Below are 13,264 nucleotides of genomic sequence, written 5' to 3' on the forward strand. Positions count from 1 at the left end.
CACAATAAAAATTAAATAAGCTTTGTAAAAGAGTTGTTCATTTTTTTAATATTTAGAGCCACGGCGTAAATCATGTTTCACAACCCGAACTGCTCCCCTTGACCTATATACTGCCAAGATGGCCGGTGGCTAAGTTGTGAGTTGGTACGGGCTTCAATTGAACTGATAATGTTTAAACAAAGGTAGGTTGTTCTGTCTTCACTTGTGATGGAATTGTTAGCATATATATTCAAGTTTTACAAGTGTTTTCAGTTTGTATGTTGTTGATTCAGTTTTAAAGATATAAGGGACCACACCCCACTAACCAAATACAACTAGCGTTAATGAAAAGTACAGTACACTTCCACGGTACAGATCTTATCTGTGCCATTCACGTTGAACATTATGTACCTATACGTTTGCTGTCGAGTTGCAGTGTGTGCTGTTTTAAACATGTTTACTGGTCTTTATACATTTGGCCTTGCTTTTTATGAAATTTGAATTTCGCCTTGAATATGTTTTGTATACATACTGTACATAATGTAAAAAGCCAAGGAAATGGGTGGAGACTGTTTTGAACTCTGACAGAAATAGTGCTATCATTGTTGTTATATTTTTTTCAGCTGGCGCTTTTTTATATATCTAATTGTATACATTTATTTTGTCAACATACACCTATTCAAATGGAAAACTGAACAGACAAAATATACTATTTAGGATTGAACTAGTGTAATCTTTTCAAGTCCCAAATGAAGGAGATCCAGTAGTAAATATCTCATATGATAAATTCACTATTTTTTTCGTAAGTGTTTCCTTGAATCTCTTGACAGATTTAAAAGAAAATAAGGACAGGAAATTTGTTTTCTCTTTCTTTTTGTCACTTCAAAAATTTTCTTTTCAACCCCTTGTGTTTACAGGAGGTAGGACAATAATGGATGCCATCATTGCAGTGCTGCGCCTTGCTCAGCCTCTTGCACAGCGTCCAACTGCTACCACATCAGGCCTGTTTGAAATATTACTGGCAGATGTTAAAATATCCAGTACTGATAACTCCAGAACCATAAAGCAGTTACCAAAAGTAGTTGTCAACATCAACCCCCAAGATGAGGAGCCAACAGATGTTATAATTAAATATGTTCACCAGCTGACAGGAGGGGATTCTGGAGGCCTTAGAGGTATGGCTTACACTGCTGACTGAAGGAAAGAGATACCTGAGTGACTGTTTTTATTTTTTCAGTTATAAAATAAAATTCTGTTGATTAAGAAAATTGTTTTTTAGAGGGAAAGATACCTTTATATGAATGATCTAAATTATTTTCAGTTTTGTCTTTTTTTATCTTTGGTGATGATGCTTAGCAAAATAGTTCATGAAAATAAACTTTCTGTACCTCTTCCTCATGATTATAATGAGATTGTTCAAATTAGTAAAAACGTTTTATATTTTTCGACAGGTTTAAGAAGTTTATTTGTACCTCCAACAAAGTTTGAATCTGGTGATAGAGAATCATTCATGAGGGCTTCATTATTTTGTGTACCTGTGGATGGAAGAGGTAAGCAAATACAATATTTATTTCAGTTTTTATGTGACTTTGTTTTCATGATATAATCTGATGAAGTGGGAATATGAATTAGAGCGTTCATTAAGTAAAGATAATTTACAATGATCGGTTTAGCAGAAAATTTTCTGTATTTTGCCTTTGAAAAAAAATTTTTTAAATATTGTTTTTACATTATTGTTTGACTTCATTTGCAGAGAGAGCAACCACTGCTTTTATGAACCAGAGTGTGTCCTTCCCCCAGTTTCATTCATTAGACTTTGTTCTCAGCTCTCTTAATAGCAATAGCATCAACTATGCAAAAGCAACAAGGCACATGGTTCAGAGGCTAGATAGGTAAGTCCCTGTCAGAGTTTAGCACAGTTTTTAGTTGAATCATCAAATTTTTATTATTACATATTGCTTGGTCTTTTTTTATATTTTATCAGAGTTCTTTCTTTAAGTGATGGTGAATTCCAGTTAAGAGTTTGTGCTCTCTAATGTTAATAATATATATATATATATATATATATATATATATATATATATATATATATATATATATATATATATATATATATATATATATATATATATATATATAGTTAAAGGAAATGAAAACCAAAGTTCAATGGTATTGATACCTGAAATTTTAAAATAATCTCCAAATGATTCTTCTTCCCTTTTTTAGTTGGCTTAAAGAGCGCCAGATGGTGCCAGGTGCCATAGAAGCACTGTTTCGTAAGCCTGCCCAACAGAGACTAGGCTTGTCAGTGTTCAACCCTGCCTTTATGCCTTCCTCGCGCAGTAACGACAGCATCAACCTCCAGGAGAATACTGGAATACAGGATGCTAATGATGCCCTGGCTAAAATGATGGCAATTGAGAAATGTGATATTGTCGTCATGAACCCGTTATTTGGGTCTGGTCTTCCTTACAAGCACAAGGTATGTTGTGTTATTCTAGTGTCGAAAATGATGTATTTCAGAACATTTTCAACTGTTGATCTGTATATGTGTGAGTGTCTTTGATGTGTTTTATTTAATACCTTATAACGTGAAAATGAGCTTTATTTTCAGTCTAACTTTAAAAAATTACATGACAAAATATGTACAGAGAAATGAGCTGTACACTTTCTTTTCGATATCAGAAAGTTTTGTATAAGTTTTCCCTCCAGTAAAGAATGAAATTTAAATGTGAAAATAATCCATAAAGACACAGATAATGTGACCCAAGCATCTTTTTTTATTTAATCATAAAATATTATTACTTTTTTAGGTTGATGCCTTTGCCATCAATAGGTACTGGGGCGTAGGAGTACCTGATTATGGCAGGATTCGTGTAGACAGCTCAGGGAGTTCAAGGTAAAAATGAGAGAAATCCAAATATTTATTAAAGCATTTGATGAGGGGTCTTCATTGTAATTTTAGCTAGGGTAGATTTTAGAACAAATGGCAGAAAAGTAATATTGTTTGATAAATATAGTAAAATGCATGATGTTAAAATAGTTTAGTGTTTTAAAATAATAGTTAAGTGTTTATTCATTTTCAGTGACGTCAGCTTTTATGAATTTCCTCTACATAAAAAAGCCTATGATGGGGATGCTGATGCAGTAAGGGACCTTATAGCCAAGGGACAGCCTGTGACTCAAAAGGACAGAAATTCTTGGACACCTATACATTATGCTGTTTGGTAAGCATCATATTTTATTGTAAAAAAATTTAAATGTGCATTTTTCCTTTATACGTCATAAGATAGTCTGCATAGATCTCATAGATGCAATTTAAAATTGAAAATTGACTCTGCATTGTTTCAAATTAAAACAATGGTAAGCTGTAAATAATGAAGCAGGTGACATTTGTAAATTGTTCTGCAAGAAAAAAAAGCCAACTTGTATAATCATTTGGAATTGCTGACATTACAGTTCTTGTTCAATTTTCAGGTATGGGCATTTGGAGGTTATCCAGGTACTTCTTGAAGAAGGTGGTTGCCCGCCAAATATAACAAACAAGAAACGTTCCACTCCGCTTCATTTTGCTGCTCTGTGTGGACACCCTTATGTTGTTGAACTGCTGCTTAATCATCCAGACATAGACGTGGTAGAGATCTTTTCTTTCTATTTTTGCTGCTGTCAGAAACTTTCCATTAACATTTTTCTTTTCATATTTTATTAGTTAAAAATTAGTGTTAAAATTTTCTTTTCTTTTTTCATGATTCTTATTAATGCTTCGTTATTTGTATGTGCAGAAATTTTTCAACTTATCTTTAATAACTATTTCTCACTTTTTGCAGATGAAGTATGATGTATTTCTTTGTTGCTAAATTTTTATTTTATTTTAGTAGTCAAGTACATACTGCTAAATAGAGAATAAAAAGCATTTATGCACATGTTTTTGTTGGTTTGTTTGTAGCATGCAGTTGACAAAGATGGGAATACTGCTCTGAATTTATGTATGGATACAGACAAGCCAGAGCACAAAGAGATAGCCAGTCTTCTCAAGAAAGTTATGAAAAGAAGAGAGGTATGTTTGTGATATCTTAAAGAATGTCTCGTATTAGTAACTCAATTTTTTGTGATGACGCAAGTGTTTGTAGGTCAAGATTCATTCAAGATATCAAATGTATAAAGAATACATATAGACAAATACTGGGGTAGGGCTAACACTCGCCAATTTAGGCAAATGCTAAAACTGACTTTAAGTTGGCTAAACAAAAAATGGTTGATTTGCTTTGTTTTAGTCAAATTTAAACCATTTAGAGAAAAAAAGTGATGAAAAAGTAGTGATTTGGCTAAGAGAAAAAAATTACCAGCACTACTCCAGAAATGCCTGGAAGAGAGAGCAGTATTGTAGATTTAAGTAACCTTAATGTATATTTTATATTGTAGTATGAAAAAATTGATGTCCATCTAATGGATAACAAGGTGGTCAGGCTGGACCTGGTCTCTGGTGCTAACACCACTGTTCACCAACTACATCTTCAGATGTTACGGGTAAGATGCTTTAAGTATAATTATGGGTTTCTTAAGAGAGAATGTGGGCTATTAGTGCCCTCATATCATACTGCTGAGACTTCACTCCACTCTGTATTTGTTGTTTTTAAACCTAAGTTATAATTTGAATTTTTTTTAATTTAACATTTTGCTGATGCAAATTTAACATTTGAAGTCTAACTTTTTAAATGTTCAAGCAGTGGATATGACTTGGAGTGAAAATGGTATTTGATTGGCGTCTGTGATTTAAAAACAATTGTTTCTAGTTGTTTTCCTTTAATTTTAGCATTTAGAATTCCCTGCAAGTGCTGCCCACATGTTCACAATATGGATCTGTTCAGCTAACTTACGTAAGTTGTTTAGCTCATTCTCACAAAGGACAGGATGGTCAACCTCTTTGAAATAAGTTATTTCAAAATATACTGCATGTATATTTTAATTTAGATAGATTTAGATAGATTAATATTTAAAAGGAGTCAGTAACTATGGTCTAACAACTGCATTAAGATGAAATTTACCTTTTAATGTTCAGATTTTAAAAGTACACGCTTATGATTTGCAGAACTACAACTACGGAAAGAGCACCGGCCAGTAGAGCACCAACAAGACTGGGCAAAAATAGTGGGCATGTTAACTGACTGTGACCCAAGTAAAGAAACACCTAAACTAGTCTGGAGGAGGGATGCCAGGCTTAGCATTGCACATGAAAAGAAGGTACATTGAATAAAAGTGTGTGTGTGCGTGTGAGTAATAGTAAAAAATTAAAAATTGTATGACTCAGGTTAATCTCTAATTTGAATTAGAATAAAAAGATATCTTTCTGTGCCAAGAGTGTCATTTTTACACTCTTTTCATCCACCTTGCAGGTACGCCACCCAGCAGTAGTAAATCTCCTTTTTCACGAGGCATATAGGAACTACATCAAGGCCCTATATCCTTGTGCAGACCAAGATGCATTTATGCTGGGTGCTATTCTAATGCAGCTGTGGTTTGGAGATTATGATCAGAAGAAATCAAAAGGTTTGATGTAAGTATGGCAGTCAGTCAGCATAGAGAATACATAGCTTGCAGGCAAACACATCATCCCCCAGTTCTATCATCCCCCAGTTCTATCATATCTGTCCCATTTTGAAAGCATGAATATAAGCAATTAAACCGAATATCTTTTTTTACTGCTTAGTTGTGTTGTATATGCTTTGTTTATTTTAAAAAATGCCATTTTATGTATTTAATTTCATTAAATCAATTTTATCAAAAGTATAAATTCAATCCACAGGTTGCTATTTAATTGAAAAACTATTATTATGATTTTCAAAGCTTGCAATGCTAACAATGTTCATTCATATGATAATGGTGTTGATTTTTTTTTTCTTTCAGAGAAACAAATATATGGGATTTAGTTCCAACTCCTATGCTGAAGTCCAAGGGGGTTGGCTGGACAAGTAAAATAGAGAAAGAATACAAGAACTTTACACAACAAATGTCAGACAAAGATCATCCTCCTCAGGTTTGTATGTGGTATATCACCTAAAGTGTTTCTGTGAAAATTGTACACTGATTTTTTAAGAAAGTACCCTTGGACTACCTCCAGTGTCTTATATGCTGGTTAACATTGTTGAAGAGATGTGTAATATTAAATTGTAACATGACGTACACTACATATTGTCTTGTTACAGCATGGATTGACTCTGGATGATACAAGTCTTGAGGCTGTTTTTTAATTATATTTTTTCCATTTTACATTTATTTACAGATCCTGCAGTATCAGTTTCTGATGGTGTGTTGGAATCTTGTAGTGTATGGGGCAGCATTTTTCTTAGCGTCCATGCCCTCAAAGGTGAAGATTTTATATAATTTTTTAGATTAAATGATGTAAATTCATTTTAATTTTTTTTTCAAGTAAAGGGTATATTTTTGGCTTAGTAGCTTGTTATGATTTTAATATAACAGCTGTATTCTTCAGTTTTCAGTTCTTAATTATTTTACTTCTTGCAATTACAGTCTCCCAAACAGTCTGTCCCAGTTTACGTGGGAGTCAATGACATTGGTGTTCATGTAATACATGGGCAATCTAAGGTGAGTTTCTGACAGGAAGAATAAACATTTCATCTTTGTATATTTTATTCATAAGGTGTAAATGTTACAATACAATTTGGTAGCAGTATTGTTTCATGGTGTGTAGTGTAAAAGAAATTAGAAAACCACATTTTATGCAGAAGTGTGCAGAGAGTAACTTCACATTTTTCTCCTTACAGACTATGATGCTTACATTTCACTACAAAGATGTAGAATGGTTTAATAAGGAGGATCAACCAGTACTGGAAATAAAACCAAAAGCTTCACCAAAACAGGGAGTGATGACCATTCACACAAAACAGGTAACTTTTGATGATTGAAAAACTCATAACTTGAAGATGATAAATTCCATTGTGTTAAGTTGCTGGTTTTAACACTTTCTGTGTGCTGTTTGGCCAGGTATTTCGTCAAGCACATGGACAAATTACAACCATTACATCTGAACTTTAATGCATTTACTTTTTGGTTCACCAATTATAAAAAAAAAAACCTGGGCAGAGTATTTAATTTGGAGCCATGAGTTTTATTTATTTATTAATAATGTTTTTTTTTTTTTTTTCAGTGTTGTTTTTATTTTCAATTTTGTTATTTTCTCACTGTTTTCTATTGTAGGCTGGACTAATTGATCATCTTATGTCAAAAATGGCTCAGATCCACATCCCAGTGCCAGCGCCTGAATTGTAACAAAGAGTCCAATGTTTTTGCAAGATAAAAGGTCCCATTTATGAAATGTGGTAGTAGATTTAGGAGATAATCTAAAAGACTGTTAAGTGCTAGTTTGCTTAAAGGCTAATTCTACTGCCATTTTGCAATTAACAAAAGTCATTTTGCTGGTACTGAAAATCTCTTTTTATCTGTGATACTTGTACATATATATATATATTTGTTGTATATAAGATAACTTTTATATAAGACAGTATTATTCTCTTTATTGTTGAAAACAGCTCACTTGTACATAGTTGTCAGTATGTCATCTGTAAAAACAGCTTTAAGTAAACATGTGATAAGCATGAATGCAAATTATGAAAGTCAGTGTGTTAATTTTTACCTTTAATTTCTCTGGATATGTGGATTTGAAGCATATGTAATTGTAATACTTTCGGTAGGTGCATCTTTTGTTTTACTTATCTAGCTTTGTATGTTCAACATATAGAGGATTTATGCCAATTTTGGAGATAGTTCACTTGTTTTCTCTTGTCAAGTCACTAATTACTTTGTAAAAATTTTGCATAAAAAGTCAGAATCTTGTTTTAGGTTATTTCATAGTATACCTGTTGGTTCAATTCTTTAAGAAATGTCACATTTTCAACTGCGGCAGAACATGTTAGCAGCCAAGGTCATAATCCTTGATGTCATTTGTCACAATTGAAGACACCATTATGATATTCACTTGTTAAGGAAGTAAAACCATAATATTTCTTAAATTGTCTCTATTTTTTCTTTTCAAAATAGAAGCAACGATTTCAATAAATTTCATCAAAATTTTGTTATTTCCCCAGTGGCATTTGAAATTCTTTTTTGCCTTTGAAAAAGCCTAAAAACAATTTTACTTTTATTTTATTTTCTTAAAAGACGTCTCAAAGAATTTGTTTCCATTACTCCGTATACTCAAAAGTTTCAGCCAAGTCCCTTTTAGCCACCTGTTTGATAACGTTTGGAGAAGGTACGTCTTGGCAAGTAACCACGCTTCTAGGAGGTGGCGCACCCAAGTGGCACACAATAATACAGGAAGTGTAATACGCAGGCGTGAATTCCAAAATACAAGCACCAACAAAATGTCATATCGGGATCTTAGAAGTAAGTATTTATTACTTGATAAAACACATAACCTTATTGTGTTTGTTTTTCAACATTACAGCGTATCTAGTTTATGCAAGCATAATATTTTAAGTGAGCTGTTATTCATAAATCAAGATTTGAGCGGCGTAACTAACCACGCTCAATAGAAAATGTTCGCGGCCTGATATGCGACGGTCAATTCAGACACTAAAAATTGAAATTTTGTTGCTATGCAGAATAACTCTGGTATATAATGAAAGAATAACATGTAGATTCAGCATTCCTTTAATTATTTACTTATCCTGAAGCTTACAGAAAACAGTTTTTTGATATTTTATCCTACTTCTAATTAATAATAAATATCGAAAACAACATCAATTTTGATAAAAATAATGATAAAAAAATTAATATCCTTTTCAGACTTCACAGAAATGATGAGGGCCCTCGGGTATCCTCGTCTCATATCTATGGAGAATTTCCGTTCACCTAATTTCCCCCTTGTTGCTGAAGTTTTGATCTGGCTTGTGAAAAGGTAATTTGTTGTTAATTGAAACTTGCAGTGATACCAGTAGTTATTTTGTAAAAGTAATCCAAACTACCATACGATAGGAATAATTCCTACATTATTTTAAATAAAGCATTCTTTTTCGTTTTACTTTGTATTTTTACCTTTTAACTAGCATTGTATTTCTGCTCTGTTGTTTAAATATATTCAGTTTAGATGTTGAGGTAGACTTAGCTTAAAACAGTGAAATGTTTACTCCTTATAGGTTTATATGTATCGTTTTTTAGGTACGATCCTAATGCAGATTTACCATTAGATGTAGACACAGAACAAGACAGGGTTATCTTCATAAAGTCTGTGGCTCAGTTTATGGTAAGACACTTTCTGAGCATTACAAATTTTCTACAACCATATCTTTGCAATATGAATTTACCATTGAAAAAACAATGAATGAGGACAAAACACATTCAACTTATGATATTGTGAATATGGTATCATTGTTTAAAGTAACAATTACACTAAAAGTATGGAAGCCAAATGGACTACTTACAGTTACACCTATTAAAGCATATTGAGTTAAAATATAAACATGAAACTTAATCTTAGTCTACAATTGCTCCATTATAACTACATTGCACCTCAACATTCATTGTACCTTTAGGCCACAAAAGCACATATAAAACTGAACACCAAGAAGCTGTACCAGGCTGATGGCTATGCTGTGAAGGAACTTCTCAAGGTGACTGCAGTGCTGTACAATGCCATGAAGACCAATGTGGTAGACAAAGAGGACCAGGAAGATGATAATGATGCATCAGCCCTATCATTCGATATATCGTCGAGGGTATGTAAAAAACATTTAACTAAGCAGTCTGGTGAGAATAAAAAAAAAATAGATTGTGAGATTGATCAAATCAGTTTGTATCATATGTCATTTGTTTGAACTAGGAATGAATGAATGAGATTAAATTTTAACTCTGCACTATACATTTGATTAAGTGATTTATTCTTCCAGTAGTCTGTGTATGTCTCAAGGAAGTTTAGATTTAAATTTTCTGATGACACATTTATTTACAGTATACATGTAGTAAAAGGTAATTACATATAATTATATTATTTTTTAAAATAAAGCTTATTCAAATATAAGCAATCAATTTTTGACTGGAAAGAATCGCTTATGTAATTATTTTTTAAAGCTAAAAATGTTAATGTTTATTTTATTTTGTTGCAGATAGCTGATTTAAAAGAAGCTCGCCACTTGGCCACAGATATCACGGAGAAGGGGGCCAAGTTGTATGATCTTTTGGGAAAGGAAGTTGATCTAAGAGTGAGAGCCATATTTTTTTATCACTGACATATTCGTACATACTCATACACAACATGTTACATACCTTTATCATGAGCAAATATCAGATCAATGTTTTGCAAAAGAATAACCTACTGTTACAATTATATCATTGTCCACATGTTTTATTTTTCAGGAGCAGAGATCTAACGTTATAGCCAGACCTTTGGAAATAAATGAAGTGGAAAAGGGTCTGCAGGCATCCATCAAGGCTGTAGAGGTAGGTTTCATTTTCTTCTTTACTCTAGTTAGTTAGGAAAATAAGAACTAAAATTTTGTTATACCAGAAGACAATTTGTGTAATTAGGTATTGTGTTATTTCCCTTCCTTAGTTTTTTTCTTTTTTTTTTTTTTTTTTACAGGCAGACATAACAAAAACCCAACAGATGATAGACAATGTTGCATCTGATGAAGCAAATCTTGAAGCAAAAATTGAAAAGAAAAAGAATGAGTTGGAGAGAAACACAAAGAGACTTTCTACATTGCAGAGTGTTAGGTAAAACAAACATGGAAACAAAAAAAGTAGGGGGTTTAACTGATGCTGTAGAGGTTGAAAACCCTGGGGATATTCATTACTAATTAAATATTAAAATTTAATTGAGGGACTTGAAGTGATCACTATATACAAGCCAGTGACTTTTTTACTCAACTTATTCCAAACGATACAAAGATAAGTTGGTGAATTCCCAGGCATTAAAGATATAAGACAAGGTGTATGTATTGAGAAAAGGCATTTTATTCTGATCCTGCTTATGTGAGTATTGTAAATATATTATTCACTATTTTGTGCAAAAATCAATTAATTCCAGGCCTGCCTACATGGATGAATATGAAAAGCTGGAGGAGGACCTGCGTAAAATGTATCAGGAGTATATGATGAAGTTCAGGTGTCAGACCTTCTTAGAGGCTAAACTGGAGGAATACAACCGAGCAGAACAAGAAAAGTTTGAGGTAACGCTTTGTCAACTAGAAAAATGCTGGGCTTAACTAATGATCATGATTTTTACCGAATGCTAACTAGGATTTACTTAAGTTGTAATCTTAAAGAAGAACAATGATTTATTTTTACTAGTTAATTTGTAGAAAGTTTGTATTTTGGTAGGTACAGAAAAGAAATTTGATTAATTATCATAGGATACCGTGTTGGGGACAATTGAAAAAAGATATATTTTTTAAAAAGCAGTTGTTCACTATGAGCTTATTGTCTAATTAAATTATGGTAGTCTTTTTGTCAATAAATAGTACTATTCATGCTCAAACTTCTATAAATTTAAAAACATATTACTTTTTTTTCAGGAATCTGAGGAAGCATTAAGGAAAATGCAAGAGAAAGTGAAAAATGAAGAGAGGAAAAGAAACGAAGGTGGTTTTGACATTGATGAAGATGATTTCGAAGGTAAGACTATGAGACTCTCAAAAGCATTGCATTTACTTAAAATCTTCTGTTAGCGCAAAATTGATTGTGTATAGTGTTCTTCAATTATCTTCTGTGTGACCAAGATTGTCGAGTATCATCTTTGCAAAGAATGTTCAAATTTCAGAGAAATAAGTTTGAGCTAACGTACAGTATGCATTATGTAATACTAGGCCTAGTCCAAGATGATGATGGTGCTAGTGATACTGATGAAGATGTCCCCAAAAGACCAGAGCGACCAGGACATGGAGCAGGGAGATCCAAGGAAGGTAAGGACAGCTTTATTTGGAATCTCTCAACACCAAAATTAGTCAGTCACTCTACAGTAGAATAGTTAAATATATATAAAAAGGAAGGACTGCTATGTTACACATACGCACGGTAATGACTGACATGGTTATTGGTCAGTTTCTTGAGAAGGCCAAACTTGCACTGATGGCTTATTTAAAGTAGTTTCTGATGTACGCTTTTATTAGCACATCATCATGTAAATACATTGAAAAACATTATTTAACTATGCGTAACTACATATACAAATCATATAGATTTACTTTGTCCAGTACGAAACATTTTTGTGTATTTCAGGCAGTGCAGGTGGCTCCAAAGGGGTACGTCCTGGGGGGAGTGGTCGCCCCAGGGTGACAGGGTCAATGGGAGCAGATCTCAGTGATGAGGATGAAGACGAGGTACGTGTTGTTGGTTTCTTATTCAAATTGAAAATTTATCACCCTGCTTTGTTTTTTTAAATGGAAAAGCTGTTGGGGAAAACCACAAACTCAAAATGTACATGTTAAACGTGTGAAACATTTGCATTTGCTTGTATTCATTGGTCTTATATTGATAATATTTCATTAACCTGCAGGATTCTGAAGATGAAGATGACTCAGATGGCCTTGATGACCTTGAAGATGATGATGATATGGATGGTCCTGATGGAGGGGAAATGGGAGACACTGATGATGAAGAATTTGGATTAGGCGGAGGAGGAAATCCTCGTAGAGGACCTCCAAAACAAGATCCTGATAGTGACAATAGTGACTTTTAATTGTTAAAAGTGGGAGTTAAAAAGATTTGTGGAAGATATCATATTTATCAATATTCATCTGTGACTTTCCTAGCAATCTTCACTAAGTGAATGGTGAAAGAAACACAAATTATTATTTCATCAAACCAGAGGATTGTCTGTGATTTAAAAAATGTTGTACTTACATATCTTATATGTGTGTATATATGTACCTGTAGATTGTGTGTGATGCAATTTTGACTCTATTCTTACTTCACTGAAAAAGTGATGTATAACCCTGCAACTTTCTTGGGGTAGTGACTCTAATATTTTCTATGTGTATTAAAGTGCATTAATTCCAATTGATAATAATAAGTATATTTTAATGTAATTATAGTTTTGTTTCATTGTGTTATTTGTGAAATGTTTATCACATCACCTGTTCTCCAATATTTATTTTGAGGACCTTAGAAATATACTTTGAATTTATTTGTGCTGAAGCTGTAGACTATATAAAATATGTATTTGGTGAGTTTACAAATATTCACATAAAGCGCACATGAAAATCTGATTTTTTTTTTTTTCCTTTTTTGTTTAACACTTAATATTACACTTATTGTGTTAGGTGAGATTGAT

At 32.8% G+C, this 13,264-nt stretch overlaps 2 protein-coding genes across 2 annotated transcripts; both read left to right on the plus strand.

Annotated features, from left to right (window-relative positions):
* The first annotated feature begins 38 nt into the window (after positions 1–38).
* On the plus strand, positions 39–8,006 carry LOC106152141 (krev interaction trapped protein 1). Its single transcript, XM_013525637.2, has 18 exons — positions 39–182; positions 897–1,154; positions 1,431–1,529; positions 1,733–1,871; positions 2,206–2,461; positions 2,793–2,878; positions 3,066–3,206; positions 3,457–3,613; positions 3,926–4,036; positions 4,402–4,506; positions 4,793–4,856; positions 5,069–5,220; positions 5,373–5,533; positions 5,884–6,013; positions 6,260–6,343; positions 6,508–6,582; positions 6,762–6,884; positions 7,195–8,006. The coding sequence occupies exons 2-18, from the start codon at positions 911–913 to the stop codon at positions 7,264–7,266; spliced, it is 2,199 nt and encodes a 732-aa protein (XP_013381091.2). The 5' UTR covers positions 39–182; positions 897–910; the 3' UTR covers positions 7,267–8,006.
* Positions 8,007–8,220: 214 nt separating this feature from the next.
* Positions 8,221–13,019, plus strand: LOC106152146 (clusterin-associated protein 1). The gene is made up of 12 exons (XM_013525641.2): positions 8,221–8,379; positions 8,782–8,893; positions 9,154–9,238; positions 9,528–9,710; positions 10,098–10,193; positions 10,348–10,431; positions 10,574–10,707; positions 11,021–11,162; positions 11,508–11,607; positions 11,799–11,894; positions 12,211–12,311; positions 12,488–13,019. The coding sequence occupies exons 1-12, from the start codon at positions 8,358–8,360 to the stop codon at positions 12,668–12,670; spliced, it is 1,338 nt and encodes a 445-aa protein (XP_013381095.2). The 5' UTR covers positions 8,221–8,357; the 3' UTR covers positions 12,671–13,019.
* The last annotated feature ends 245 nt before the right edge of the window (positions 13,020–13,264 follow it).

The sequence above is a fragment of the Lingula anatina genome, chromosome 2 (genome assembly GCF_051362555.1).
Source record: "Lingula anatina isolate TDL-2025a chromosome 2, LinAna3.0, whole genome shotgun sequence".
NCBI lineage: Eukaryota > Metazoa > Brachiopoda > Lingulata > Lingulida > Lingulidae > Lingula > Lingula anatina.